This window comes from Stegodyphus dumicola, chromosome 11 (assembly GCF_044657685.1).
Source record: "Stegodyphus dumicola isolate Sdum_Otavi_A_Nest chromosome 11, ASM4465768v1".
NCBI classification, from domain to species: Eukaryota; Metazoa; Arthropoda; class Arachnida; order Araneae; family Eresidae; genus Stegodyphus; species Stegodyphus dumicola.
The window spans coordinates 154,069,228-154,097,208 of record NC_140778.1 but is presented as its reverse complement, the minus strand read 5'-3'; the positions used below and the strand labels follow the sequence as shown (position 1 = coordinate 154,097,208).

General features: G+C 33.8%; 1 protein-coding gene across 1 annotated transcript in view; it reads right to left on the bottom strand.

Moving 5' to 3' along the window:
* LOC118182323 (adenosine deaminase-like) overlaps window positions 1-27,981 on the bottom strand; it is a 44,427-nt gene that overhangs the window by 6,432 nt on the left and 10,014 nt on the right. The window contains exons 4-6 of the mRNA XM_085827338.1: window positions 19,714-19,967; window positions 19,457-19,581; window positions 15,829-16,073 (exon numbers count right to left, since the gene is read on the bottom strand). Of these exons, the coding sequence (XP_085683464.1) occupies window positions 15,829-16,073; window positions 19,457-19,581; window positions 19,714-19,967 (624 nt within the window). The remainder of the gene's footprint in view (window positions 1-15,828; window positions 16,074-19,456; window positions 19,582-19,713; window positions 19,968-27,981) is intronic.

Here is a 27,981-nt window from a genome sequence, read left to right as displayed (position 1 = left end):
CGACTTGCAGGAATTTAATAGGGGTTGCCTATTACCGCGTGTATAATTGTCAAGAAAAAGCTGGTTGTAGCGCCTCATTTCACAAATTTGAATTTCTACATATTTTTATTTTTGAAACTGAGATTGATTTTTAAAAATTTAGCATATTTATCAAGCATAATTAACGTTCCAAATAATTATAAAGCTATTGCATGCTTTCAGGACTGGATATTTTTTTAGCTTTTCCTATGCTGTAAGGAAATTTGTAACCACTTCTTTTAAAAAATAATACTTTAAACCTGAACTAATAGATTGCAATTTTTATGCTTTTTATTGGTGTAAGTAACTAAAATATTTAAAAACGAATTTTTGAAAGTTTTGTTTAAAATTCTAAATTGTACTGCTTTTTTAAAATTATAGATGAGTATTGTAGCACAATTTATATAAAGAAATTTTATTTCAATTATGTTTCATAATACATCATAGTGATAAACACTATAACACTCCTTAAAAATTTTTATACATTTAATTCTAATATTAAAATTGTATTTAACCGTGATAATTAATTTTGCTTGTATTTTAAAGCGATTATTTTTAAATTTATTCTTAGTTCCGCATAAGATTTTTTTTATTTACTGTTAATTTAATTTATTAGCCCAAAGGGGCGGTAGCCTAGAAAGGCTGTTAGTTTCGAAGCGGCATTATGCGCTGTTTAAATATAAATGTCCGTGTCTCCTTGCAAATTGTTGGTACCAAATATTTTCGCACTGTGTTTTATTTAAAGAAATTAAATAATGAAGAATCTGCATGAATACATGCATGTTTCTCGCACTGTGACAAAAACGACAGTATCTAGAGCCATCAAAGTTTGAATAATTTAATCCTCCACCCGAATATAGACATCTGGACGGCCGAATTTCGAATTTGTTTTAATCTATTCCATATTTTGTAAAACTTTAACGAATATTTTATTAACAAACTCAACGAGTTCAGAGCGAGCACTGTACGGAAAATAACAGTTTTATCTCTAGTGCGGAAATTCTAAAGATATGCTGTTTTCAAATGTATGTGGTTTACGGGCGAAGAAAATGATATCCAATAAATACAGCTAACACACAAAACTTTAAATAAAAGTGCTTCTAGATTTTATTTTATCTATTTTTTTTCCCTTTATTACGCTTAGAAAATTCTATGCTCCGAATTTTATGAATTATTAAAATAACTAATCCACTTTAATGTTAATAATTTAATGATCATATAATCAAATAAATATGATCGTTTTGTAAGGTTATTATAGTTTGGAAAATCACTGCATGAAAATGTTCATTAAAAAATTGTCAGATCTTGTTTAATTTTACCTTATTTATTTCAAAGCATCGCGTACTATCAATCTTATTTAATTTTACTTTATTTTTACGCAAAATTAAGTTCATAAATTTTGTGTTTAGAGTTTTTACCGTTTTACCAAAGTAAAGATATACAAAAGTACAAAAATTACAAAAATTACGCGTGGAAAAAAATGCGCGAAATGCAGTAAAAAGTGCTTTAATGAGATATATTAAATCCTATTTGCAAAAAACTGTGGCTTTCATAATCTCATCACTATACAACGTATCACATTTAATAATTAAAAAGAGTTATGTGATACAAACGCCATAGGTTTCAGTGTTAAAGTAAACCAGATCGTCCTTACTCTTTCTTGCCGAGATGTCGGTGACGCGCGCTCCGCCCACTGGGTTAGTCTATCTCTTATAAGGTCTATGATCACATTTAATAATTAAAAACAGTTATGTGGTACAAACGCCATAGATTTCAGTGTTAAAGCCAAGGAGGTTAGAATACATGGAGATGGCGTCTCTGCTATTGTAGTACGAAGGAAGTGAAGCCAGGGGGAAGGAAATAAGCCACGCCCCGTGAGGGCAAGAAAACGATTACCTTACTAAGCGACGTGAGGTAAAACGCCAGCTGGTTTCAAGTTCTCAGTGTGTTTTCTGATTTTGTATGCGTAGATGTGAAAGGCCTAAATGGCACTGAATTGCTACAACGAAATAATGTCTACATTTCCGACTTCATTTCCATGTAACAGAATGTTTTAAAACATGCATAAAAAAGAATAATCGAAATGTCTGTTTTAATGTTCTTCAAGAAAGAGTTTGAGTATTTTCTTTGTGTAAAGTACACGAAGAAGCATATATAGTTCTTAGATTTACCTTTTCATAATAATAATAAAGGTGATATTCGTAATTAATTTATATGTGATGGCAAGACGATAAGTAAATAAGGGGAGGGGCTAGCTCTCCATGGAAAAGAAAACAGTTTACTTTAATGTCTGATCATAATTACATTACAGGTCTTACCTTCTATGTGTTTAACTACCTTTTATTTTATGCTCAAGTAAATATATAATAACTGGATTTGATTTTTAGTCACATTTGTTGTGTGAGTTTTAAAATTACAAAGTAAAATTTACATGTTTCTATCATTGTTTATTCAAATTAGGTTTTTTCGAAACATAAGTAATATTTATAACATGAAAAATTTGAGAATTATATATAAGAATAGGTAAATTATAATCAAATTATAGTTTGAGTACGTAGTTACTGTTCTGTGTTCACAATACTTTTAATGCTAGCATTCATTAATAGAAATTATTGCAATTATATAATGTAGAAATAAAATGAAATGGCGAGAAAAGTAAAGGAAAGAGGACGTGAAGAATCTGCAATCCTTAACGACTACCAGGAACAAAATTGGGTGTAGTTAGAGCACGTCAATCTTTCTAAGCCACGACTACTAAGGGCACGCTTTTCCCCTTTTTTTGGCTTCACTTGGACTGCGTGGAGGGCATCTCCATGAGTTCTAACCTCCTTGGTTAAAGCAAACCAGATCGTCCCTACTCTTTCATACGGACATGTCGGTGACGCGCGCCCCGCCCACTGGGTTAGTCTATTTCTTATAAGGTCCATGTGACAGGGAAAAGAAATTTCATTAGTGGGAGGAGCCAAACGATTTTTTAACCCTTTGCGGCATGGTGGGTCAATATATGACCCACCTAATTAATATTTATTTTCTCAGTTAGCAATTTCCGTTAGAAATTTTCTAATCTTTTAAAAATAATCTATTTTAGTTATTGTTTTTCTCAGTAGATGTCACTATTATACCAGGGCTAAGTTTATAAGCAAATATATTCAAAATAAGATCACAAAAGTGATATCCATGTATCTCGCATTTTTCAATATTTTAAAAATTTTGGTATGCAATTTATGATATGTATGATTCTTTTTAATATTCAGCCCACCAGCGGCCGAGCGGTAAAGTCGCTGAACACTGGTAGTTCGGTCCGAGGTTCGAATCCCGCGAACGGGCTGGCTGCATGGGTGTTTTCGTGGTTTTCCCCATGTGTAACGTGTATAAGAGCCAGTTTCTCTAAGAAAGTCCTCCACGAAGGCATCCATCCCCATAGGCAGATAGCCCTCGAGGTTTTGCCGTAATTAAATAACCTAACCTAACCTAACCTTTTTAATATTCAAAGGTATTTTATTTTCAAAAATCTTAATTGGATTCAATATTTTATAACATTAATTTTGCAGCTGAAATAAGTGGGTTAAAATTTGTCCCACCACACACTTGAATTTTCGCTCAATAGATGGCAGCACTCACGATTATTTTTCTTTTCTTTTTTTGCATCTACTTTTTCCGAGATTGTGCGTTCTTTTACATCCGTTGTATGCTCTGATGTGCTAAAATGTCTAGAAAAAAAAAAATTAACAACTCAACTTAAAGCTTTGGATCTTTTTGCTGAATTGCCATCCGATTGAGACTCAAATGCTTCAGATGTCAGTTCTGATTCAGATGAAATTGAAATCCAGGAGAGAATAACTGAGGTTGAAGTTATTGCTGAAGAAGAAAAGGAAGTAGTTATAATTTGTTTTGCTTTTTAAAGACACAGACCTATCTATGCATGTGGCTGCCATCTATGCATGTGGCAGCCATCTATGCACGTGGCACTGTAAATATGAATCGGAAGTATCTACCCACAAATTTATGTCAAGAGGATATATAGACTTTTCAGTTAACGATGATTCAATTTATTGCATAAAATGGAAGGATAAAAGATCCGGTTCTATTCTGTCTTGCTTGGAAAAGGCAACTGAAATGAAAGAAACTAATAGAAAAGAACGAGATGGAAAGACAAAAAAAAAAAAAAAAAAAAAAAAAAAAAAAAAATACTGTGCCCAAACAGCATTATTTCATACAATAAGAACATGGGATGTGTCGACTGATTGATCAACTGAAAGGACTGTATGAAATAGACCGCAAAAGCAAGAAATGGTGGCACATGATCTTTTTTTTTTACTTTTTAAATGCATTTATTCTATTTAAGTTTGTTCGCGAACACGATCATGATGTAAACACAATGAAAGATTTTCTTCTCTCAGTTATAGAAGGTCTAATGGCACTTGCAGGCAAGAAAGAGCTGAAAAGAAAACTGAAATCCCCAGTTCAAATAAAAACTAAAAAACAGTTCGTACAGCCAGAAAAGAGACTAAAAAATGTAAGTCACACGCCAAAGAGAACGAGCAGATGAAGATGTGCATATTGCAGCACATCGAAAGAAGAACGACGAACATTTGGATGTGTGAAACATGTGAAGTACCTGTATGCTTACAAAAGAATGAAACAACACATTTTTCAAAGTTTCATGAAAAATGACTTTTTTTTTTTCAATTTTAATCATATATAAATGTTTTTGAATCAAGTGCCAATTTTAATATTTTATTTAGTATCATATGTACGTGTATCAAATTTTAATCTTAAAATAATATTGAAGAAAATATTTTCTTTTGTTCCTAAAATTTAAAAATATTCAATATATATATGCAAAATTTTACAAGTCATGCATATATGCAATAAGTACAAAATGCATTTTAGTGTGTTTATTATGAATATTTTAGAATGCACACTTTATTTTGTTTATTCATTCCACATATGATTTTTTTCCCCTGCTGTACACCAATATGCTATAAGACATGTGCTATTTGCATGGTGAGACAAACGGTATCCCACCTTCCCCCGTAAAAAATAAAAGCGCAGAATTTTTTTCCAGCCTTAAATACACTTAAGTAAGTCCATCTGACTTATTCTAAGGCATTTTTTTAAAGATTAAAATATATTTTAAATATGCGTGTCGCAAAGGGTTAAGGGAAGGAATGAACATGATGTGATGAGTAAAATAGTAATGAAACGTAAATATATTAGAAATTTTAAAGCATTTGGAAGAGCGAGATTGGAAAATTAATATCTTTAAGTAAACAAGAAAAATTATTAATGATGTGAAAGTTGATTAAATGGAATAAAGCTTTACGGATAATTTTTGAAGAATGGGATCTTCAAAAATTAACCGTAAAGCTTCTAAATTAAAATGTAATTAAGTGACCGCCGTACTTAGCTAAAAAAATTCTTTTTCCTTTCGAAATTTAATTCATATTCCCTGACGATAAATTTCAGCGATTTTTCAATTTGGCCAATATACACGAAACATATGAAACAATGCTAAATTAACACAATAATTGAAAGCGCGTATGAGATCTTCAAGAATCGAAAACTAAATTTTAATGATAAGTGAAAAAAATAACTTAAATATTGAACTTATGGAGAAGTCGAACTTATGGAGATTTTGTAATTGATTGTAAATTTAAATAAATATTGGGTACGCGCCAGCTAAACGTCACTGTCGGCTTAGTGTCCTGTTGACTAAATGTCTTGACAGTTAACTGTCTCGTAGCTAAATACCCTGACGGCGAATTCTGTGTGTCGGCTAAATGTCCTGTCGGCTAAGTGTCCTTGTCGGCTAAATGTCTTGTCGGCTAACTGTCCTTGTCGGCTAAATGACCTGCCGGCTAAGTGTCAGTGTCAGCTAAATGTCCTGTCGGCTAACTGGTGTTGGTTCAGTGTCCTGTGGGCTAAATGGTAGTCGGCTAAGTGTCACGGACCCGCCCTCCACGCAGTCCAAGTGAAGCCAAAAAAGGGGGGAAAGCATGCCCTTAGTAGTCGTGGCTTAGAAAGATTGACGTACTCTAACCACACCCAATTTTGTTCACTGTAGTCGTAAAGGATCGCAAATTCTTCACACCCTCTTTCCTTTACTTTTCTCGCCATTTCATTTCATTTCTACACTAGCAGCTTCGCTGCCAGCCTTCGTCTGGCTTTTAAATATACAGGAAAAATGGCTGAAGGGAACACCAAATGTTAAATTTAAAAACTGCGTAGAATTTTACTCTGCAAAACAACTTCATAAAAAAAAAAAGGTATTACGTATAACAAAATTACAATGAAATAAGCAATATCCCTTAATACAAATATTAATTATCCTAATAAATAAATTAACCAAATTCCCTTTGCAAAATCTTGAGAACTCGAATGGTATAAAGGAGGTTAAGAACTTTGTTTCCTAAAAAGAATCCCTCAAAACTTTTCAATATTTTAAAATCAGTGAAATGAGCAATAAATAACATACAGGAAAAAAAAAAAAAAAAAAAAAAAAATATTCTAAAAAGCAAAGTATAATTAATGATATTTTATCTTATATTTTCAAGATAAAAAATTTACAATGAAATAAGCTATATCCCTTAATACAAATATTAATTATCCTAATAAAAAATTAACCAACTTTCGTTGAAGAAAAAAATCATGCAAAACTTTTCAATATCTTACAAACAGTGAAATAAGCAAAAAATAACATGAAAGCAGCTCAAAAAACATAAAATTCTGCGTGGGAACGAATCTGCTAATGTACCATAATTTTAAAAAGGCAAAGTTATTTTTTTTTTTTTTTCATCACCACTCTTTTCGTAGATTAAAGTTTGATTAAAATTTTATATATGCTTGTCCTGCTCGTAAGAACAGAAAAGAATATCATTAAATCAAGCGAAACGTTGCTCTGCAATATGCAGCTACGTGTTGTATAACCTCCTCGGTCCCGAGACAAAAGTAAAAGGTTGATATTTTGTAAGAGGTATTTAAATAGTTGTTTCGATCACTTTGATGTAGAAAAGTGCAATAAAAATTTTTCTTTTTTAGTTAATGAAAGCTAGGGGGTATGTATCACATGTGATACATCAGGAACAAGGCACTACAATCAGAATTTTCTTAAGTATTAAGCAAGATTTAATCTTATTAATTTAATCTTAGTCTTTAATCACACAATACATACAATTCATAAATTCAACACGAAAATTAAGTTTTATTGGAGTTGTAGGTACATATTATTATTATTTATATTCGTGAAATGCCTTGAAACAATTTCTACTAGTTGTAACTGCGTTTTGGAGGGGGTTCATCATTTTCATCTTCGGCTAGCGAAGGAGTGGGAGATGGCTTCTTCAGTAAGCCGTGGATGAGTGTATTTGCAATACTGAGTCTAAACGCAAAATAGTCCAGAATGTTCTTCTTCGGTTCCTCTAATTCTGTCATAGTATTTCTCCCGAAAATCAAATGAAACTGGATTGAACTTATCTGTATGTATTCCCCATTGATTTGGAGCAGAAAAGTCAAAAGTTACATCCTGATCTTCATCAACATCATTCACCTCACATCCATTATCGCTTTGATAATCATCTTCATCTGACAGTGAACTCAAATCAGAATCATCGCGATTCATCAGCTCTAAAATTTCATCTGGTGTCAAATATTTCACTGAAAAAAAATACTTATTAAATAAAAAATTATCAGGAAAAAATGGGTAAAATGGAATGCAAACACCTCAAGATTTGAATTCAAGAAATATTTCTATCAATCTTCAAATCTCCCCAAAATATAACTAAAAATTAAAACAAAATTGACTTAAAAAGTGTGTTCATAAGTGATTGGGTCCCATTGTATCACAAGTGATAAAAACAAATTTCACAAGTCGTTATGCTTTAATATATCAGTAAAAATTTCTTTTTTTGCTGTTAACTAGTAAAACGTACATATACAAAGAGAAAGCATATTTTAAAAATAGTTTAATTTTTGTATATAAATAAGAAAAAAATACTTACTTCGACGACGTGCAGACATTTTGTTTTGATTCAGAGATGCTACTAGAAATCGCTATCATGGACATCTGTTGACTAAACGAGGAAAATATATGAGGTATTTCACTTTGTATCTTATGTGATACAACCGGTCCCAAATTTGTTTTTGCAGCTCAGCCTTCACAAAAAATTATGAAACTTTTGTAACAAGGGAACCGAGGAGGATAATGGAAGAATTTGGGAATGTAGTTATTGCGTTGTTTTGTAGCAAAAGTTTAGTGAGCCGACGACTAATAGTAAGATTGAGTAACTTGTTTAGAAAGAAGGCCGGCTGTAATACTCTGATAGGGTATCCGTTTGACTCTTGCTGCAGTTCTTATCTGCAGAGATTGTTAATGAAGAATTAATTTTTTTAAACTATTAACGGTTCTAGATGGAAAATGCCGGTTACAGTGGAACCTGGAGATACGTGTTTACTTGGTTCCAGCATTAGCTCGTATAGTGAATTTCTCGTATCTAGAAACAGACTTCCCCATTAAAAATAATGGAAATTCAGTTAATCCGTTCTGCACTCCCAATAATATGAATATAAAAATCAATTTTTCTAATAAATAAAGCTATTAAATAATATAACCGTAGTTTACCTTTATGACGAGTCCTGACTGGCGATACGGATGTGGGAAAGAAGAAACTGGTTACTTTTTAAGGGCGTTTTATAAAATACTAACCACTACGCGGCCTTCATCTAGCTTTTAAATGTACCGTAAAAATGTCTAAATAAAACACCAAACATTAAATTTAAAACCTGTGCGAAATTTCACTCTACAGATCGACTTTATCAAAAAAAAAAAAAAAAAAAAAAAAAAAAAAAAAAAAAAAAATTCAATAAAAATGTATCACATATTAAAAACATTACAATGAAATAAGCAATATATCCCTTAATACAAATATTAATTATCCCAGTAAATAAATTAACCAACTTCACGTTGCAAAATCTTAAGAATTCAAATGGTATAAAGGAAGTTAAAAACTTTGTTTCCTAAAAACAATCATGCAAAATTTTTAAATAATTAAAATTATATATAATTAAAACATAATATAAAATAATTACAATGAAATAAGCAATAAATCTCATATTTTCAAGAGAAAACAGTTAGCAGCGCAGTGTCCAAAGCAATGAATGAAAAACTGTTGCCAAAACCGCATTTCTAAAAGAAGGAAACTATCACCAGAAAGCAATAACCAATCAAAATTGTGCTTTGTGGATGAAATAATTCAAAATATACAAACGGCTTTGCCATTAGCTACTAACGAGAGAGAGAAAGTAGGAAAAAAAAAAAAAAAAAAAAGAAATTCTTTCTGTTGTGCCCCGCGAGACACACGAGCGCTTCAGAATAAGAAGATTGCGTTGTGTGTGTTGCGTGTCCAAAAATCAAAAGAAAATAAAGAGCATGAGATAAGCAATATCCCTGAATACAAGTATTAATTATCCTAATAAGTAAATTAACCAACTTCCCATTAAAAAGGAATATCATGCTAAACTTTTCAGTATCTTAAAAACAGTGAAATAAGCAATAAGTAACATGAAAGAAACACAAGAATAAAAAATTCCGAAAAAAGAAAATATAATTAATAATATTTTATCTAACATTTTCAACAGTCAGCAGTCCAGTACACAAAGCATTGAATGAAAAACTGTGACCAAATGTTACCGAATGACATACAGGAGAAATTCAAATGTTCTAGGGTAGTAATTAAAGCAATTGTACTACTATAAAAATTGTACAATACTAAATGCGCTTTACTTTGGGTTAAAAATATAGGTAAAATTTTACAGTTTACAGTAAAGAGCTGTATCTTTTAAAAAGTGGAACATTAAAGTGAGGATTCATTTCTGTATTTTGAAAAAGAGATGGATGGATTGAAAGAGCTAAAATCTTTTAGTCTGAAAGGTTTAAGACCTTCACAGTCAATTAGCACATGGATCACAGATACTGTAGCATTGCAGTTTGGGCATTTTGCACTTTTAGCGATGTGTAATACGGAAGTGACTAGTGCTTAAGCGTGTCAGAATGACGTCTTCTTTACGACTTTTTGCTAGTGACCTAATGTTTGATTTTAGGCTTCACACGCAATAACTTGTTATTTATTTGTAACCCCCAAAGCTGTTGGCGTTTTTGAAAATCTGCTGCTTCACCTATTTTATGATGTTCATATAAGGGCTGTCAAGGACATATACAGGGTGTTCGGGATAAATTTGACAGTTTCGTAAGGAAAAAGAAAATCCACTTGTATGAGTAGTAGCGAAGGTCTTCATTGAGTGCAAGCTTCATAGTAGAGGCTGCAACATTCATTTCACGTGACAAAGCCCGAATTCCAATGCCAGGGTTCTTCAACACCTCTTCCTGCAGATTTGAGAGGAATTCTGATGTACGAACGCATTCAGATCGTCTGCTAGGGATCTTTCTTCTTGCTACATCCTCGTAGTCACCATTGCAAGTCTCTAGTTCATGCCTGATTGTTTTTACTGTGTTCAGGGAGCATTGGGCAGCAGTCATAATATCCTTATTTTGATGGCCGGCACGAATCATCATGATGCAAGTTATTCTCTTCCATGATTCAGGTATGTTCCAGTCATCCATCCTTTCTGATATCTTGTATATGAATGAAGAAGGGTCCAAACTTTTAAATGGCGAGTAGTGTGTGTCAATACCTCCAACCTACGGAAAAATATAATCAATTATAAATATGTCAAATTTGTCCCGAACACAATGTACTTGCATCAGCAGATTTATTAGCAGCAATGTCTGCAAGCTCGTTGCCCCTTACACCAACGTGGACAAAAAGCCAACAATATCGGATACAGTAGCTTCTGGATCAAAAGATCTAAATGGAGATTAGTAACCTCGGTCAACACAGAATTTCCTAAATGGTTTCCATATTCTAACGACCTGAGTGCTTTCAATGAGTAAAGGGTGAATTTCCTTTTCTGTTGCTTTGCAATGAAAAGAAGCGCTTGCTGAATTGTAGTAAATTCTGTAGAGAAAATAGAGCAAGTTGAGTGCAATTAGATGTCCTCAATAATGCTGCCGCGAACAAATGCTAATTCGAAATGATCATTAGACATGGATCTAACGGTAAATTAAGGAGTAAAATCGTTGTAAATACGTCAACGCTCATAGAAGGGTTTTCTGTAGGTAATTTTACTCTTTTGTCACTATTGTTAGAAAGTGGGAAAATATTCAGGAGTTCCGATTTTGCATTTTACCACGAAGAAACAATGAAATCTCACCAGTTTTAGGTTTCAAATCATTCAATGAATACTTTTCAAGATATCAGCGAATACGCAAACCAAAAAGTAAAATGGGAGATGGCCTTGTTTGGTTCAGAGGAAGATGGAAATTATTCTGTAGAAGGATGTGAGCAGGATGGCATGGTGACACATGAGTTGAAAAATAGTCACGTCTGGCTTTAAATGATGATTCCACATAATCTGCATACAAGCTGTTTACTGTTGAAGTACTGAAAGCACTTCGGAAAGTCGTGAAGCGTCGTGGTGTACAGATCCAGCCTTGCCAACACAGAAGATCATGCTACACTATAGTAGATGAAGGAACCATAGTCAGATCTAGGCCTAATTATGCCTTATAAATGTCGAACACTGAAGACAATCAGCGCGCCAAGAAAGGAAGAAAAGGGCTTTAAGCAAGTTCAGGTTTAAACATTCGTTCTTCAAATATATATTGCCAGAAAGGAGAGTTAACTTCACATCAAACATAAGATCAAGAAATTTGACGTCTGATAACACCGGGATCAGGCATTTCTCGAGGTGGAGCTCTGGATCAGTATGTAGGCGTCTTTTACGAGAAAAATGGTCCGAAACGCGACAGCAAATTATTGATTAATGTGGGAAGACGATACTGAGCTTGTCATAACTGGTACACTTCACTGAACAGACTACTGACACTTTAATTAAGATTCAATAACACGCCGAACAAGTATTAATTTAGAAGTCAAACAACAAAAATCAGCGTTACATTTTCAAATTTTCACAGGACTAGTTTCGATGGTTTTACCGAACCATCATTCTCAGCTGTAAAAGCGCAAGTGAACAAGATAAGATATAGTGATTAAATAAGATAAGATAAGAAAAACTTAAAAGGAGTTAAGCTACTGGCGCCATCTGTTGTTCTGTGATCTGAAACATAGAAGTCTTCTGTTGTTCAGCATTGTTGGTCCGAAAATCACACTTTAAATTTTTCTGCAGCCAAAATTATTCAAAAAACATCTTCCATTGGTGAATTAGATTTTATAGAGGCAGTTCACATTCAAAAAATCTTTCTGTTCTAGGAAACGACCCTAATTCCAATCCATCTTTGCCTTCAGCCTTTAAAGAAATTATGTTTTAGGTGTGTCCTGCGACAAGCTTACCACTTATATGGGACATATGCTCATGCCACCCCTCCAGGCCCACGGTCTAGAAAACAGATATCAGAGCACTGTCGGCCATGGCTGTCTAAGAGCTGTTTGTGTCATTGGGATTAGTTTATTTTAATGGATTTTAAGTTTTGTCTCCATTGCTGTAAATGACGACTAATTGGAACTACGGATACTGAATCAGTGGACATGGAGCCATGGCTGTAGACATGTTTTATAAAATGCACATATTTAGTAGCTTAGAAAGAACAAAGCAGAAGCAGAAACGTCTTATGTAAGCGCAAATAATAGAATGGATTTCTGAGCATTTAACTGAATTGCGCAAAGTACATTTTATGTGAAATTCATGGAACTGCTTATTTATTATTGTAAATAATAATAATAATTATTATAATATATTATGATTATTAATTATAATATATTGGGAATGCAAAAATGAACCTGAATGCATGAATTGCGTACAAGCGAATTACAAATATAAATTAGCTTTAGAAACTAAGCATTCGAGCTTAGATAAAAATTGCTCTTGTTTTAGAAGACAAATGGATCTCATAATAAGAAGAACTGATTATGGGTAATGCTCCTATAAAAGAAGAGGAAGGAAAAGAAAGGAAAAAAAAAAAAGAAAGAAAAATGAATGATGGGCAATCTTGGATTATGAACTATTATTGACTATTGTATATATTTATATGTAAAAAATAAATTGAAAAAGTTATTCATTTTGTTAAATAGTCTCTGTGTATTATAAAAATTTATTTGACATTGTATATTGTACAAATAATCTTATTTACCACAAAGATGTCATTTGTTATAATTAGTATTATTGTATATGAAAAAGTTTGGACTCTTCCTAAGTTTGGAGTGTGTTATTTTTAAATAATTAAAATTATGTATTATTATATTTTTGTTGTAACAAGTTGTTTCATTAATAAAGTTTTTAATTTGTTGGCAAGGTTAATGGATCTTCTGGCCAGTAATGGGTGCAGTATGGTGGTTGAATTTATATTCAATTAGTAGTTTCAATAAGCCCTGCATATACTGCAAAGGTTCGCAGGATAAAATACCAACCTTACAATCATTGTTACGTAGAAAAAAAAAAATTAAATTTAACTTTAAAATAAATTAACTTCTTTTTGGTACCGTGACAAAAAAAAAAAAAAAAAAAAAAAAAAAAACTAACTACTAAAACTACTAAACTTTGTACTTAGATAATCAAAACTTTTAAAACACTAAAGACATCAAAGAAAGATATCCTCCCTGGTGTTTTGGTAGAATCACGATTAATTATGCACTTCCACAACAAAATCTTTAACAGGCTATCTCTCACTAAATTAAAACTAATTTATATCTCCAACCTGAAAACACATAAATTTCAGTACAAAATCTAGAGATAGCCTTAAACCTTTGACATTTCAAATACTACACAGATCTCTTCAAACACCGGGGAAAGATACAAACTCACAATTAAGAAGTTTACTCAACAAAATCAAAATTAAATTCTGTAAACAGATCGTATAGTTACCAACACTAAAATTGATTTTTCTACTACCGCAATATAATTACCCAGGTTCGGTTGAAAAACCATGTTTCCGTAAGGATCACATGGGTGACCTACAGTAGATCACAATTAATACACACACACAAAAAAACATACAATATTAAAGATAATAAACACATTTATTGAAAATTCCCACACATTATAACTTAAGATAGCTGGCCAGACTACCCCTACAAAATCTTTTAAAGTTACTCATAGTTTTTTTTTTTTTTTTTTTCATATCAATCTCATATTTAACATTAATCCATTAATACAAAAATCATAGTGAAACACGTCACAGTTCTTAATCATTTAAACAGGAACTCAAGATGATTAAACTCATTTAAAAGACTAATTTAGAATAAATCATATTGAACATAGCACTTAAACATTAAAACAAAGATTCACTTCCTCCAATTAGTTCAATTAACTTCTGACTATTAAACATTAAATAAAAAAATTACTTTCTCAGCTAGAAATTTGGTAAAAATATTCAATTTTTATCTACTTAACATGTCAACTCTTGCTTTAGTATTAAACATTTCCAAATTTAAAAGGATTATGCATCAAAATAAAACACCAATGAAAATTAAAAAGTCACTCACGAAATCGGCGTACCACCTTTGAGAGACTCAGGGAGCTGCCCCGATCTAAATTACAAATCCCGAAACAATAACTGCCAAATCTTCATCGTTGTTTTCCGGAACCGGAGCCTTTTCATAGTTCCAGTTTAAAGTTTTCAAATTCCTCCGTTAAGCAGCACTTTCACGCAATCAACTTCCCGTTTTCGAAGTTCCACTGAAGATAAGAGAAAGAGGTCGAAACTGGAGACAAAAGACCAAGGCAGACCTCAGGCGATGACGACTTTCCATATTTCCATCTTTTCGAAAGCAAAATAGATACTCCAGCACGAACGAGCAGTTCAGACTGTTCCACAAATGGGAAAAGAAATCTCAGCGACGAAATTGAAAATAATAGGCCGCAAGAATCGCCGCCGTCAAACATGTCGAGCACCCTCACTGTCTCGGACCCTCCGTACCCAGAAATCTCGGAGATAAAAACTTAACTGTATACCACGGTCGACCACCGAAGAACCGCCGCGTTTTTCCTCCGCTCCATCTCAGCACCTCACTGACCGCGGCCGGCCCCATAGGGGCCGCCGTCAAAGTAGCAAACCCCTAAGGCTCCAAAAAACCTCTTAAAAGTCTTCTCTAAAAATCGCTTTTTTTTTTTAAGTCCAAAAGATCCCCTCCTGCCTTCCTCAAAATTACTATTGGTTCAAACTACACTAAAATTAAAAATTTAGCCAATCTTAAGGAAACTTGGACTCCCTTTCGCCAATTAAAAGAAAAGTAATAAATAGCCACTGAAATTCTCAGAAATTCAGAACTTTCTACAAGAAGACAGACCCTTTCTTTCCCACGCAACAGAAGAATGTTTCCAACCTATAACTCTGTCAAAAAATCGCTGGCTCTTAGAACTATTCGCCTCTGAACGAGAAAAACACGTGTTTTCAACCCCCGCGAAAAAAAGGGAAAATGCAGCTGGACAGTGACCTCTAACCTCCAAAGAAGCCGAATCGTGAGAAACGGAAATACATCCGCGCCCTTTTAACTGTAACACATATCTTGTCAACTTAAGGGAGCTTTGCCGTAAAGTTTAACAATATTAAATATTATACATTAATTTAAAATAAGCTCAATACAAATTCATTAACACAGTAAAATATTATAATAACTAAGAATACATTATGCACAGTAAAATAACATGCAATAATTATATACAACAAAAATAAAATACATAAGAATTTACATAACATCATCATTTCATCAATATTTACTTACCTGGAAGAACACTTACCTAACAATGGGATGTTTGGTATCATCGTTCAAAGACACTGCTCCTGTGAGAATACTCGATAATGGGCATGTCTCAAAGTGAACACCGGATTTGAGGCACTGGGAGTAGATTTCAGGGTCGTCAACAACATGGTAGCCATGACCTATTCTTTCTACTAAAAGTTCTTCTAAGGAGAATTTAACTTGAGAAGCTGGACCATCTTCGCCTGCATGAGCAGTACGATGTATGCTCATGGATGCTGCCTTCTTTATATGCATTAAAGGTTTGAATAAAAAATAATCTTTATTACTAAAGAACCGTAGAATTAAATATATACTTCATGTAAATGAAAATTATTGGTAAGAATATCGAAAAAAGTGTTATAGATTGCTTACTGGGGAAAACATTATGGTTTTTGGGTTAATATACACAAATCTGGTGGTAATAGCATGTGTTATTAAATGTGTTATTGAAAGTATTGTTCAGTAAAGTACCAAAAACATGCAAAGTCTCGAAAGTAGAAATCGTTTTACTTGCTTTTAAATATTTTAAGTACAGTGGATGGACAAAAATATGGAAACACCTTGTGAAATGCATGTTTGAAAAGAAAGATTGATTTTAATGAAATATGTAGGTGGCGCTGGCGTTTTTGACTACTGACGCGACCTACACAACTTCGTAAATGTGCTAAACAGTTCAGTTGTTGTCGGAGTACTGTTATGTGAGGTTGTCATTGCATTATGTCAGAGTTAACAGACTTCGAACGTGGGCAAATTTTTGGAGCACGTATGGTAGGTGCTTCCGTAAGCAAGGTAGCCGAGGTGTTTAGTGTTTCAAGAGGTACTGTATCGAAGATTTATTCCGCATATTTGAAAAGCGGAAAAACATCATCTGCTAAATCACAGCGCGGACGAAAGTGTGTCCTGAGTGATCGTGACAGACGATGGCAATTGTGACGAAAAATAAGGCAAAAGTTACTGCTGAAATGAATGTTGTGTTACCGAACACTGTGAGTACCAAAACAATTAGAAGGGAGCTTCATAAACAGGGAATTGCTGGCCTGGCTGCAATTGAGAAGCCACTCATCAGTGATGCTAATGCCCGTAACAGGAAAAGGTGGTGTTTAAGTCATAAAGCCTGCACTATAGAGCAGTGGAAGTGAGTAATATGATCCCACGAGTCTTCTTTCACATTGTTTCCCACTTCTGGCCGAGTTTACGTCTGGAGAACACCATCTCAAGCCTATAATACAGACTGCTTGTTGCCAAGAGTGAAACATGGCGGGGGTTCTGTTATGGTTTGGGCAGCCATATCGTGGTTCTCTGCTAGCCCAATGATAACTGTGTCAGGGCATATCACTGCCAAGACTTATGTGAACATTTTGGCCGATCACGTTCATCCCATGGTACAAACTTTGTTCCCCGATGGTGATGGTGTCTTCCAAGACGACAAAGCCCCTGTTCACACAGCTAACATTGTCCAGGACTGGTTTCCTGAGCTCGAGGATGAGTTATCCCATCTACCCTGGCCACCATAGTCACCAGACCTGAATATTATCGAACCTTTGTGGTCTACATTGGAACGGAAAGTGCGTTCTCGTTATCCACCGCCAACATCGTTATCTGAACTTGCCACCGTTTTGCAGGAAGAATGGTATAATATTCCCTTGGCAAACATACAGGAACTGTATTTATCCATTCTGAGAAGACTGCAAGCTGTTTTGGATGCCAACGGGTTTCCTACACCATATTAAGCAAAGAAACATGTTTTTTTAAAGGTGTTTCCATATTTTTGTCCAACCCCTGTATGTATTTCCCTTAAACATTAATTATCTTGAATCTTAAGTTGTATAACACACTTTCAGTGACCACGGGGCGTAAGAAACTCTAAATATAAGATGCGTATTTTGAAAATCAAATTTGCATGAGATGGAAAAATTTATGAAAAGCAGTAAAATTAAATATTCTTTGAAAAAGCTATTATGTCAATCTCGCACTAATCTGCAATTTAATTTCCAAATGAATGCAACTATTTTGATCGAAACGGCTTCTAACGCTGTTGGCTAAGAATTCTCAAAAAATATTAACCAAATTTTATTTTTTAAGATTCTGAATATTTTTGTAATATTATTACATAGTATAATATTACAATATGTAAACAAAAAGACAAATTTTAAAATTTCTCCGTACGTTTCTCACTAAAATTTACAAAATTTAATATTTAGGCACAATTTGAGGTGTAGAATCGAAACATGGGAAAAAAATCCGTACGTTATTTCAGAAAACGTCCGATTTTGTGTCAAAATAACTTTATTTCAGAAAAAGTATGATTTTGGGTCAAAATAACTTTATTTCAGAAAACGTCCGATTTTAGGTCAAAATAACTTTATTTCAGAAAAAGTCAGATTTTAGGTCAAAATAACTTTATTTCAGAAAAAGTCAGATTTTGTGTCAAAATAACTTGATTTCAGAAAAAGTCCGATTTTATGTCAAAATAATTTGATTTCAGAAAAACTCCGATTTTATGCCAAAATAACTTGATTTCAGAAAAAGTCCGATTTTGTGTCAAAATAACTTGATTTCAGAAAAAGTCCGATTTTATGTCAAAATAACTTTCAGAAAAAAGTCCAAGTTTGTGTCAAAATAACTACGTTAGAGAAATGCTATATATAAATCTAATATACATCCCAAGTCGTGCTTTGGAGACATGAAAAACGCAAATTATATGTTGTCAAGCTACCCAGTAAAACGGGAGATGTTAGAACTGTCCCTTTTTTTGTTGTGCAAGGTGTATAATTATCTACACAAATGTGAGTATGTTTACAATATTAACATCAAGCATTAAATTTTTATTTACCTGCAAGCTACTGCACTTAAAGAATCAAAAGTAATACGCAATTTTTAAAATTTACAAATAAAAATTCACATAAGCTACAGTAAGTAATAAAACATTTGTATGTATATAACAATGGCAGCATCAAGTTGAACTTAATTGCATACATAAAAAAGAAAAATCGGAAAGCTTTCATATTTTATATTACTCCCAAAGGCGCATTTTTTTTAACGTTTTTTGTGTTACCTTAATTTATCAAATATCATGTTCTTCGCACTTAATCCACAAAATTAAATTCAACAACAATATCGCAAAATAGTTTTAAAAAGAGCAAATCTTTAGAACTTCCGATACACAGTCTCGCGCGCTGGAGATAATTCCCCCCCCCCGTAAAGTGTTACAATATTTCGCTTTGAAAACGTCAGTCTCTTAATCAAAAATTCATTTAAAGTTTCACAAAATACGAAATAGATAATAAAACAAATTTCAAAGTCCAAGTTCGGGCTTCCAGATTCTTTAGTCTAGTGGAGGAGAACTTATTGAAAATTTGATGTCTCTAGGTACCGTTGTTTTTTTTGCAGAGCAAGAAACATACATACATTCATGCAGATTCATTATTTAATTTCTTTAAATATAATATTTGGTGGCAACAATTTGAAACGTGAACCGATATTTATATTGAACCAACGCAGAATGCCAAAACGAAATTAATAGCCTTTCCGGGCTAAAACCTTTGGGGTAAAAATCAATAAATTCTCTAGAAAAATAAGAAAAAAAATTTGGGTGCAAGTTATCTTAAAATATTTAATATGTTTACCTTGAAAATAGCTATATCTTTGTCTGAAGTATGAGTATTAGCCTCAGCATCACCAGCTATATCTATTCCTACAACACCATCATTTTTATATTCAGCACATAGTCGCAGAACATCTTCAGACCACTCTACATAAAAAGGAGAATTATTAAACTTATTTGAAAGCTAAATTTAAGAACATTTCAATGGTTAATAAAAATGATAATTAATAAAATTAATACTTCACAAAATTTTCAAGAAATATCGTATTTAAACCTTACCAGATCTCCCTCGAATACAACAAAGTATGCTTCTGACCTTTATTCCAAACTTCTCGCAACCTCGGGAGAGTCCTTTGTTAACATGTTCAACCACATCTGAAGGTGAAACAGTTCTGGCAGTAGGTAAAGGGGAATCACACTGAGTGGTGGACAGTTCGTGAGGGGCGTACCTTGCTTCGGCGTAGAGTATTCCTTCTTTTGAAGCATCTTCGCAAAATTCGTAAGCCATTCTTTCAATGGCATCAACGTCTCCACTTGAAAAAAATGAAAATAAGTTTCATTCAGGAAGTGAATATATAATTCAGGCAAGTGAATACATAATTCAGGCAAATGAATGTATAATTCAGACAAGTTAATATATAATTCAAGCAGTGAATATATAATTCAGGCAATGAATATATAATTCAGGCAAGTGAATATATAATTCAAGTACAGTGAATATATAATTCAGGCAGTGAATATATAATTCAAGCAGTAAACATATAATTCAGGCAAGTGAATATATAATTCAGGTAGAGTGAATATATAATTCAGGCAGTGAATATATAATTCAAGCATTAAACATATAATTCAGGGAAGTGAATATATAATTCAGGCAAAGAATATATAATTCAGGCAGTGAATATATAATTCAGGTACAGTGAATATATAATTCAGGCTGTGAATATATAATTCAGGTACAGTAAATATAGAATTCAGGCAGAGAATATATAAATCAGGCAGTGAATATAGAATTCAGGAAAATGAATGTATAATCCAGGCAAGTGAATATATAATTCAGGAAGTGAATATATAATTCAGGTACAGTGAATATGTAATTCAGGCAGTGAATATATAATTCAGGAAGTAAATATATAATTCAGGCAAGTAAATATATAATTCAGGCAAGTGAATATATAATTCAGGCAGTGAATATATAATTCAAGCAGTAAACATATAATTCAGGGAAGCGAATATATAATTAAGGCAAAGAATATATAATTCAGGCAGTGAATATATAATTCAGGTACAGTGAATATATAGTTCAGGTACAGTGAATATATAATTCAGGCAGTGAATAGATAATTCAGGTAGTGAATATATAATTGAGGCAAGTGAATATATAATTCATGTACAGTGAATATGTAATTCAGGCAGTGAATATATAATTCAGGCAAGTAAATATATAATTCAAGCAAGTGAATATATAATTCAGGCAAGTGGATATATAATTCAGGCAGTGAATATATAATTCAGGCAAGTGAATATATAATTCTGGCAAAGAATATATAATTTAGGCAGTGAATATATAATTCAGGCAGTGACTATATGAGTCAGGCAAGTGAATATATAATTCAGGCAGTGAATATATAATTCAGGTACAATGAATATATAATTCAGGCAGTGAATATATAATTCAGGTACAATGAATATGTAATTCAGGTACAGTGAATACATAATTCAGGCAAGTGAATATATAATTCATGCAGTGAATATATAAGGTGTTTCATATGATTACGAATTTTCTACTCGAACAGGTAATTTTAGTAGATAAGTAAAACTGTTGCATTTCTTTTATAGCATGAAATATCTAAAGAGAGACTATACCGAAAAAGCAAGAATACAGGGGCAAGTGCATTTAACATTAAGTAAATGGGTGTCTTGGTAATTTGGCTGACAAGCTGACAAAAATTTTGTAGGCGACATTTTGGTCTAGTGTCTGTATTACTGTAATATGTATTGAAATTGAATAAATGTAATTGACCACTATGAACTTTAACTCCATCCTTGTATTTCTTTTCACTAATTTCGAGAAGCAGAAAATAATAGAAATATCTCTGCAGCCGGTTGAGAGCATATGCTCCTAGTTGCTTACTTAATGTAGTTGCGAATTGTTAGTTCCGCGTGAACTGAGATATCCGAGTTTGCTTTCTCTTTAGGCTGCGCTTTGCATTACATTGTGTTTAACTTCTTGGTAGTTTGACGCGTAACTACTGATTGTACTCTGTGATACTGTGAATACCTGTACAAGTATTTCTTCGGAAAATTATAGAACTTTAAAATGTTTATCTCGGTAAAATAAATTTTTTTATTAGCCTGTCATCGGAACTGTACGCATTCAATCTTCTACGAAACTTTACGCACGTAACAATATTAAATGGGACAAAAAGAAAGCTAACCTGTGAACGCTGTAATTACTTTATTTTCATAAATCAAATTTACACTGAAACTATAGTTATCCAAATTTTGATAGATGTTTTATATGTGCCCATCCGCTGACACTGCTAATATTTATGCAGTACTCCAGTTCCTGCCCCACTTTTGATAGAATAGAATATCCTTTCTTAATAGGTCCAGTACTTCAGTTATCGGCTGCTTCAATTTCTGTAAGTTCTGCGGGAATGGAGACACGAACACTTTGTCTTTAATAAAGCCCAAGGAGATAAATCTGGGGATCTCGGTGGCAAACAAAGCAACGGCATACCTTTGACCCAGCAGGGACAATCCAGCGATGAGGTAGACTATCGTTTAGGTACTTTTTTAATTGAGAAAGCAAATACAAAAATTCCTCGTGTTCTACGAAGTATTCCACGAAGCTTATAGATGTATGTAACTAACTTACAGTACAAGGAAATCAACAATAAAAACATAAAATCTAGGTATGAAGAGAGCAGAGAAAAAATATAAAATACAAATACTATTACAATAAAATACTAAACTATAGCATGAATAATTAAACTATGTTATTACACCTAAAAAGAAAATAAACCAACTTGAAAAATACACTTATATAAAAAATGAAAAATATTTAAAAGTAATGCTGATACGAAGGAAAAATGATACATCAACAGTAGAAAATATCAATACATAACGTAATCATACATAGAAAATACGCAAAATGCTACAATAACCCATAAAAGATAAAAATCCAATCATATTAATAATAATACTAAAAGTTCAAAGAATAAATAAAGTCGCGCAAGACTGCAAAGGCCTCGGAACACCTAACAAGATCATAGAAAACAGGAGACCAGAAAATAGAGAAACTCACTTTAAATGTACTTCTGGCAGTTGCAAATAAAATATGTTCCACTTCTTCCACAGCACCGCCACAAGCATAGAGTCCACTAGTAACAATATTGAAACAAAGTAAGCAAATTCCAAAATTCCCATGACAGATCAAAATCTGAGTATATAATCCGGTTGAAAATGCCTAGACTCAATTCGTTGAAGAACACTTGGAAAAAGTCTGTTTGTCCACTGGATCTTCGAAGAAGTCAGATACTCAACATTCCAATGAACCACAGTTTTCTTCCAAGCCACATGCTTCCAATAAGACTTGGGAACAGACAACATTAAATCAATATCACGATAAGTCGCTTGCTTAGCTAATTGGTCAGCCCTCAACCTCTATGGCCTCGAACGTAGGTAAAATGAACACCTGCAGTATGTTCAGTCGCGTGTAAAATAGAGGTGAATTTCCATCGTCAGTTTTTCAGTCGATTAATGTATCACTTAGAAGAGAGAGAGAGAGGAGAAAGTGAATTTGTGCAAATAAGATATTCAAATGTCTCATTCTTTCGACAGGAGTTTTGTATCCAATTAACGGCAAGATTTAAGCCCAGAAGCTCGGCTTGAAAACCAGAACATACCGTATTTTTCGCCGTATAAGACGCACTTTTTCTCCCCAAAATCAGGGGGGGGGAAGTGCCTGCGTCTTATACGGCAAATACAAAAGCCCACCATGGCCCTCCGCTGCCCCTCCACCTCTGCATACATACCTTACCGCAGGAATACTCGGCCACTCCGTTCCCTTCTACCTCTTGGCGCCGTCTGAGACCAGGAAGCCCCGCTCTGCCTCGCACTGTATTTGGACGGTCTCTGCCTCGCGCTGCGATTGGCTGAGCAAAGAGGCGCGTGCCTTCGCTCGCTCCCGCACTGGCTTTGTGCACTTTTTAGAGTCTCATAAGCCAGCGCGGGAGCGGGTGAAGGCACGAGTCTCTTCGCTCAGCCAATCGCAGTGCGGGAGCAAGCGGAGGCGCGGATAGCTGTGAGCTGTGATATATGTAGTATGGTATATCTGAATGAAATATATCATATTTCATACCACCCCATCAAGATGTCGAAGCAGAAGATACTGGCATATAAAGTTGCTTTCAAGCTGGAAGTAATAAAATTTGCTAAGGAGCATGGAAACAGAGCAGCGGAGAGACACTTTGGGCCACCTCCAACTGAGAAAATGATAAGAGAGTGGAGAAAACAGGAGGATCAGCTCCAAAAGTTGGATAAAAGTAAGCACACCTTGCGTGGACCAACTGCAAAGTGGCCAGAGTTAGAGGTAGAAGTAAAGGAGTGGATCACACGTCACCGGCAAAATGGACTTTCTGTCTCAACAAAAATGATAATCTATGAGGCCAAACGCATTGCTGTGGAGAAAGGCATTCAGGATTTCACCGGATCACCATCGTGGTGCTATAGATTTATGAAGAGATCTGGCCTTTCTATGCGCACCAAAACCAGAATTGCACAAAAAATGCCAAAGGAATACTATCACACAAGTGTGTGAATGGGTTAAAAGGTCATGGGACTCCGCAAAGAAAGACATTGTTGTAAAATCATTCAAGAAGTGTGGCATTAGTAATGCCTTGGATGGAACAGAAGACGACGTCTTATTTGACACCAGTGAGGAAGAAAGTGATGACAATAACTTCCTCATTTCTGATAGCAGCGAAGAAGAGGAATTCTTGGGGTTAGAATAAAAACATGACAGCCTTATTTTTGTTACTTTCACTGTTTGCTGACTGTTTATGAGAGTAAAGATAGCTCTTAGTATGTTACATGGTTGACATAAAATTTTTCTTAAACTGCTGTTAACTTTATACAGTTGATATAAAATATTTTACTACAGAATTTGGTTCATAATCTTTTTTTTCTAGATTTGCCTCCTTTAAAATTGGGTGCGTCTTATATGCCGGTGCGTCTTATACGGCGAAAAATGCGGTACATCTGGTATCCTATATTGAACAGTTACATTCTCCCTGCTGTTGTCGTAAATAACAAATGCGAAGCCATGGCGTACGTTTATATGCCAATATGGTGAAGCACGGTTTTGCTACAGAATGCAGCTGGGCACCGCTTCCTCCAACTGAGGGAACAACCATTCTGATAACATTAGCTTGGTAAATGTACCTGTTATTCGGTGTTTGTACCGTGTACAGTGGAACCTCGAGATTCGAGTTTAATTCTTTCCAGCATTGAGCTCGTAACCAGAATTTTTCGTACCTAGAAACGAATCCACATTGAAAATAATGCAAATCTAGTTAATCCGTTCCGCACTCCCAAAAATTTCATTACTGTGGGATGGCATCATTCCTTATAATCGGCTGACGCAACGAGCTGTGAGAATAAATCTTTTACTTTTCCGGTGATAGAAGTCAGACGATTCCGCCATTAAGACGACGATGCGACTGAAAGATGTTTACATGTAAAAGACGGTCGATTCTCTTCATCTGTAAATATCATCTATGTAAATTCATCCTTCTACACATGTAATCATTTTGTAGTTTGTAGCAACTATTCATGTTTCATTAAATTATCGAGTATTCCATAAATCGGACTAGTTTATTAGCCCCTAGACAGCCACCTAAGAAGTAAGTTTACAGACATCATATTCCTAGACAGTAAGTACCAATTCTACATTACCATCTCATCTTCAGTCGACGTACTTGGTGGTTTTCGGAGAAGGTCCAAGTACAGATTCTTACCCTTAGTGCAAATAATAGCTTCCGACACCGAATCGCCTTTTAACTGCTTCTCGTTTATCCACACCAACAACAGCTTCTTAACATCTTGTGGACGGTGCTTGGAAATAATGGTAACTCATTTGCCCACATCAGATTTCTTACTTTCTTCCTTCTTCTTTAAAGCAGATCGTTGATGTCGAACGGCCATAAGTTTTTGCCAATTCCATCACTTTTACACCACGCCCCCTTATGTTTATCTATGACTTCTTTCTTAATTTCTGAAAATACCAAGAGCTGGAGCAGGTGTTTCTGTACGCTTGGAGTAAAAAGGACTTAGCTCCGGGTAGTAATTTCCGAAATTATCAAGAAATGCAGCAGGTGTTTTTTGTACGCTTGGAGTAAAAAGGACTTAGCTCCGGGTAGTAATTTCCGAAATTATCAAGAAATGCAGCAGGTGTTTTTTGTACGCTTGGAGTAAAAAGGACTTAGCCCCTGTTAGTAATTTCCGAAAATATCAAGACATGGAGCAGGTGTTTTTTGCACGCTTGGAGTAAAAAGGACTTAGCTTCGAGTAGTAATTTCCGAAAATATCAAGACATGGAGCAGGTGTTTTTTGCACGCTTGGAGTAAAAAGGACTTAGCTCCGAGTAGTAATTTTCGAAAATATCAAGAGACGGAGCAGGTGTTTTTTGCACGCTTGGAAAAAAAAGGACTTAGCCCCTGTTAGTAATTTCCGAAAATATCAAGACATGGAGCAGGTGTTTTTTGCACGCTTGGAGTAAAAAGGACTTAGCTTCGAGTAGTAATTTCCGAAAATATCAAGAGATGGAGCTGGTGCTTTTAGTTGAGTTAAACTGCTACAGGGTAAGGTTTGCTTACTTGGTGTTATACTTCACGCCCTGCTGTTCTTGGTTACTTTTAGTGTACGAGAACTGTATTTTCATTAACACTGTTGTGCTTTTCTATTTTCTCACATGTATGATGAAAGCTCAAATGATCGTGAACCTATCAGTTTGGGATCATCTGACGAATACTATCCGAGGACAATAACAACGAACGGTCAAGAAAGAAAAGAAACGTATAGAATTGAGATCTCTAAAAACAAACAAAAAATGAGTCGCAATGAATGTATATTTCAACTAGAGGGAACGTTATTCCTCTAAGAAATACTGGTTCATAGAGAGCACAATTTGACAAGCAGTGATGCTGAAGAAACTGAAGGTGAATTCTAAGATGAGTAATGAAGATTACCTATATAAGACTACTTCACTGAATTAATGAATAATGAAGAGTACCTATTAAAGAGTATTTCATTGAATTAATGAATAATGAAGAGTACTTCATTAATGAAGTACTTAATTTAATAATGAGTAGTAAAAGTACTAACAGAGTAATAGAAGTAATTAGTAATAGAAGAGTATTAAGTAATGAAACCATTATTAAATCAACAGTATATCAGTTAATAAATAATAAAGAGTACTTCATTGAATTAATGATTGTATGTAATACTGACAGGAATGCATATTGAAATTATGAATAATGAAGAATTAATGAATAATGAAGAGTACTTCATTAATGAAGTACTTAATTCAATAATGAGTAGTAGAAGTACTAACAGAGTAATAGAAGTAATTAGTAATAGAAGAGTATTAAGTAATGAAATCATTATTAAATAAACAGTATATCAGTTAATAATAAAGAGTACTTCATTGAATTAATGATTGTATGTAATACTGACAGGAATGCATATTGAAATGAACATTTTCGCATTATACACTTGTATAATCTTATTTTTTTTCATATATATATATATATATATATTTTAAATATTTTTTCATAAATATTCTCTTTCATTTGTTAATGAAAGTTCATTTATTAATTCAATGCCTCTCACAGGCATTGAATTTTAGATTTTTCTCACCTAAAAATGGGCAATTTAATGACCATTGGGACAATAAGGGCCTAGCTCCTAAATTTATAAAAGGCCCAACAGTGGACAAGAGTAAAGTCGTTGAAAGCTATTAATTCGATCAGAGGTTCGAATCTTGCAAACAGACTGGTTGTAAGGGCGTTTTCGTTGTTTTCCCTATGCGTAACGTGTATACGAATCAGTTACTTTAGAAAGTCTTTCACGATGGCATCCCTTCCCTTAGGCAGATATAGTTTGAGGCTTTGCCGTGATCATATAAACCAAAACTAAATTTAAACAATGTTTCAAATCACATATGAAACTGCATTCTCGTAACAGGACAACATAGTGCCGGACAAATGTGAGAGACAAATATCAAAGAATTTGCCAGCAAGAGGCTATGTTGCTAACAGCGTAAACACTTTAATAATAACTTTAATAAACACTTTAATAGAGGAGAATAACTATTGCATTCATTGCAAACGCCACAGAGATAATTTTAAGCTTATGCTCCGCGCCTATTGAGATATTTAATAATAATGTATGTAACCTTGAATGATTTCCCGTTACATTTTATTTTAAATAATGTACGTAATACATAATTTTTTATCATCACTTACATTATTAATCTGCTTA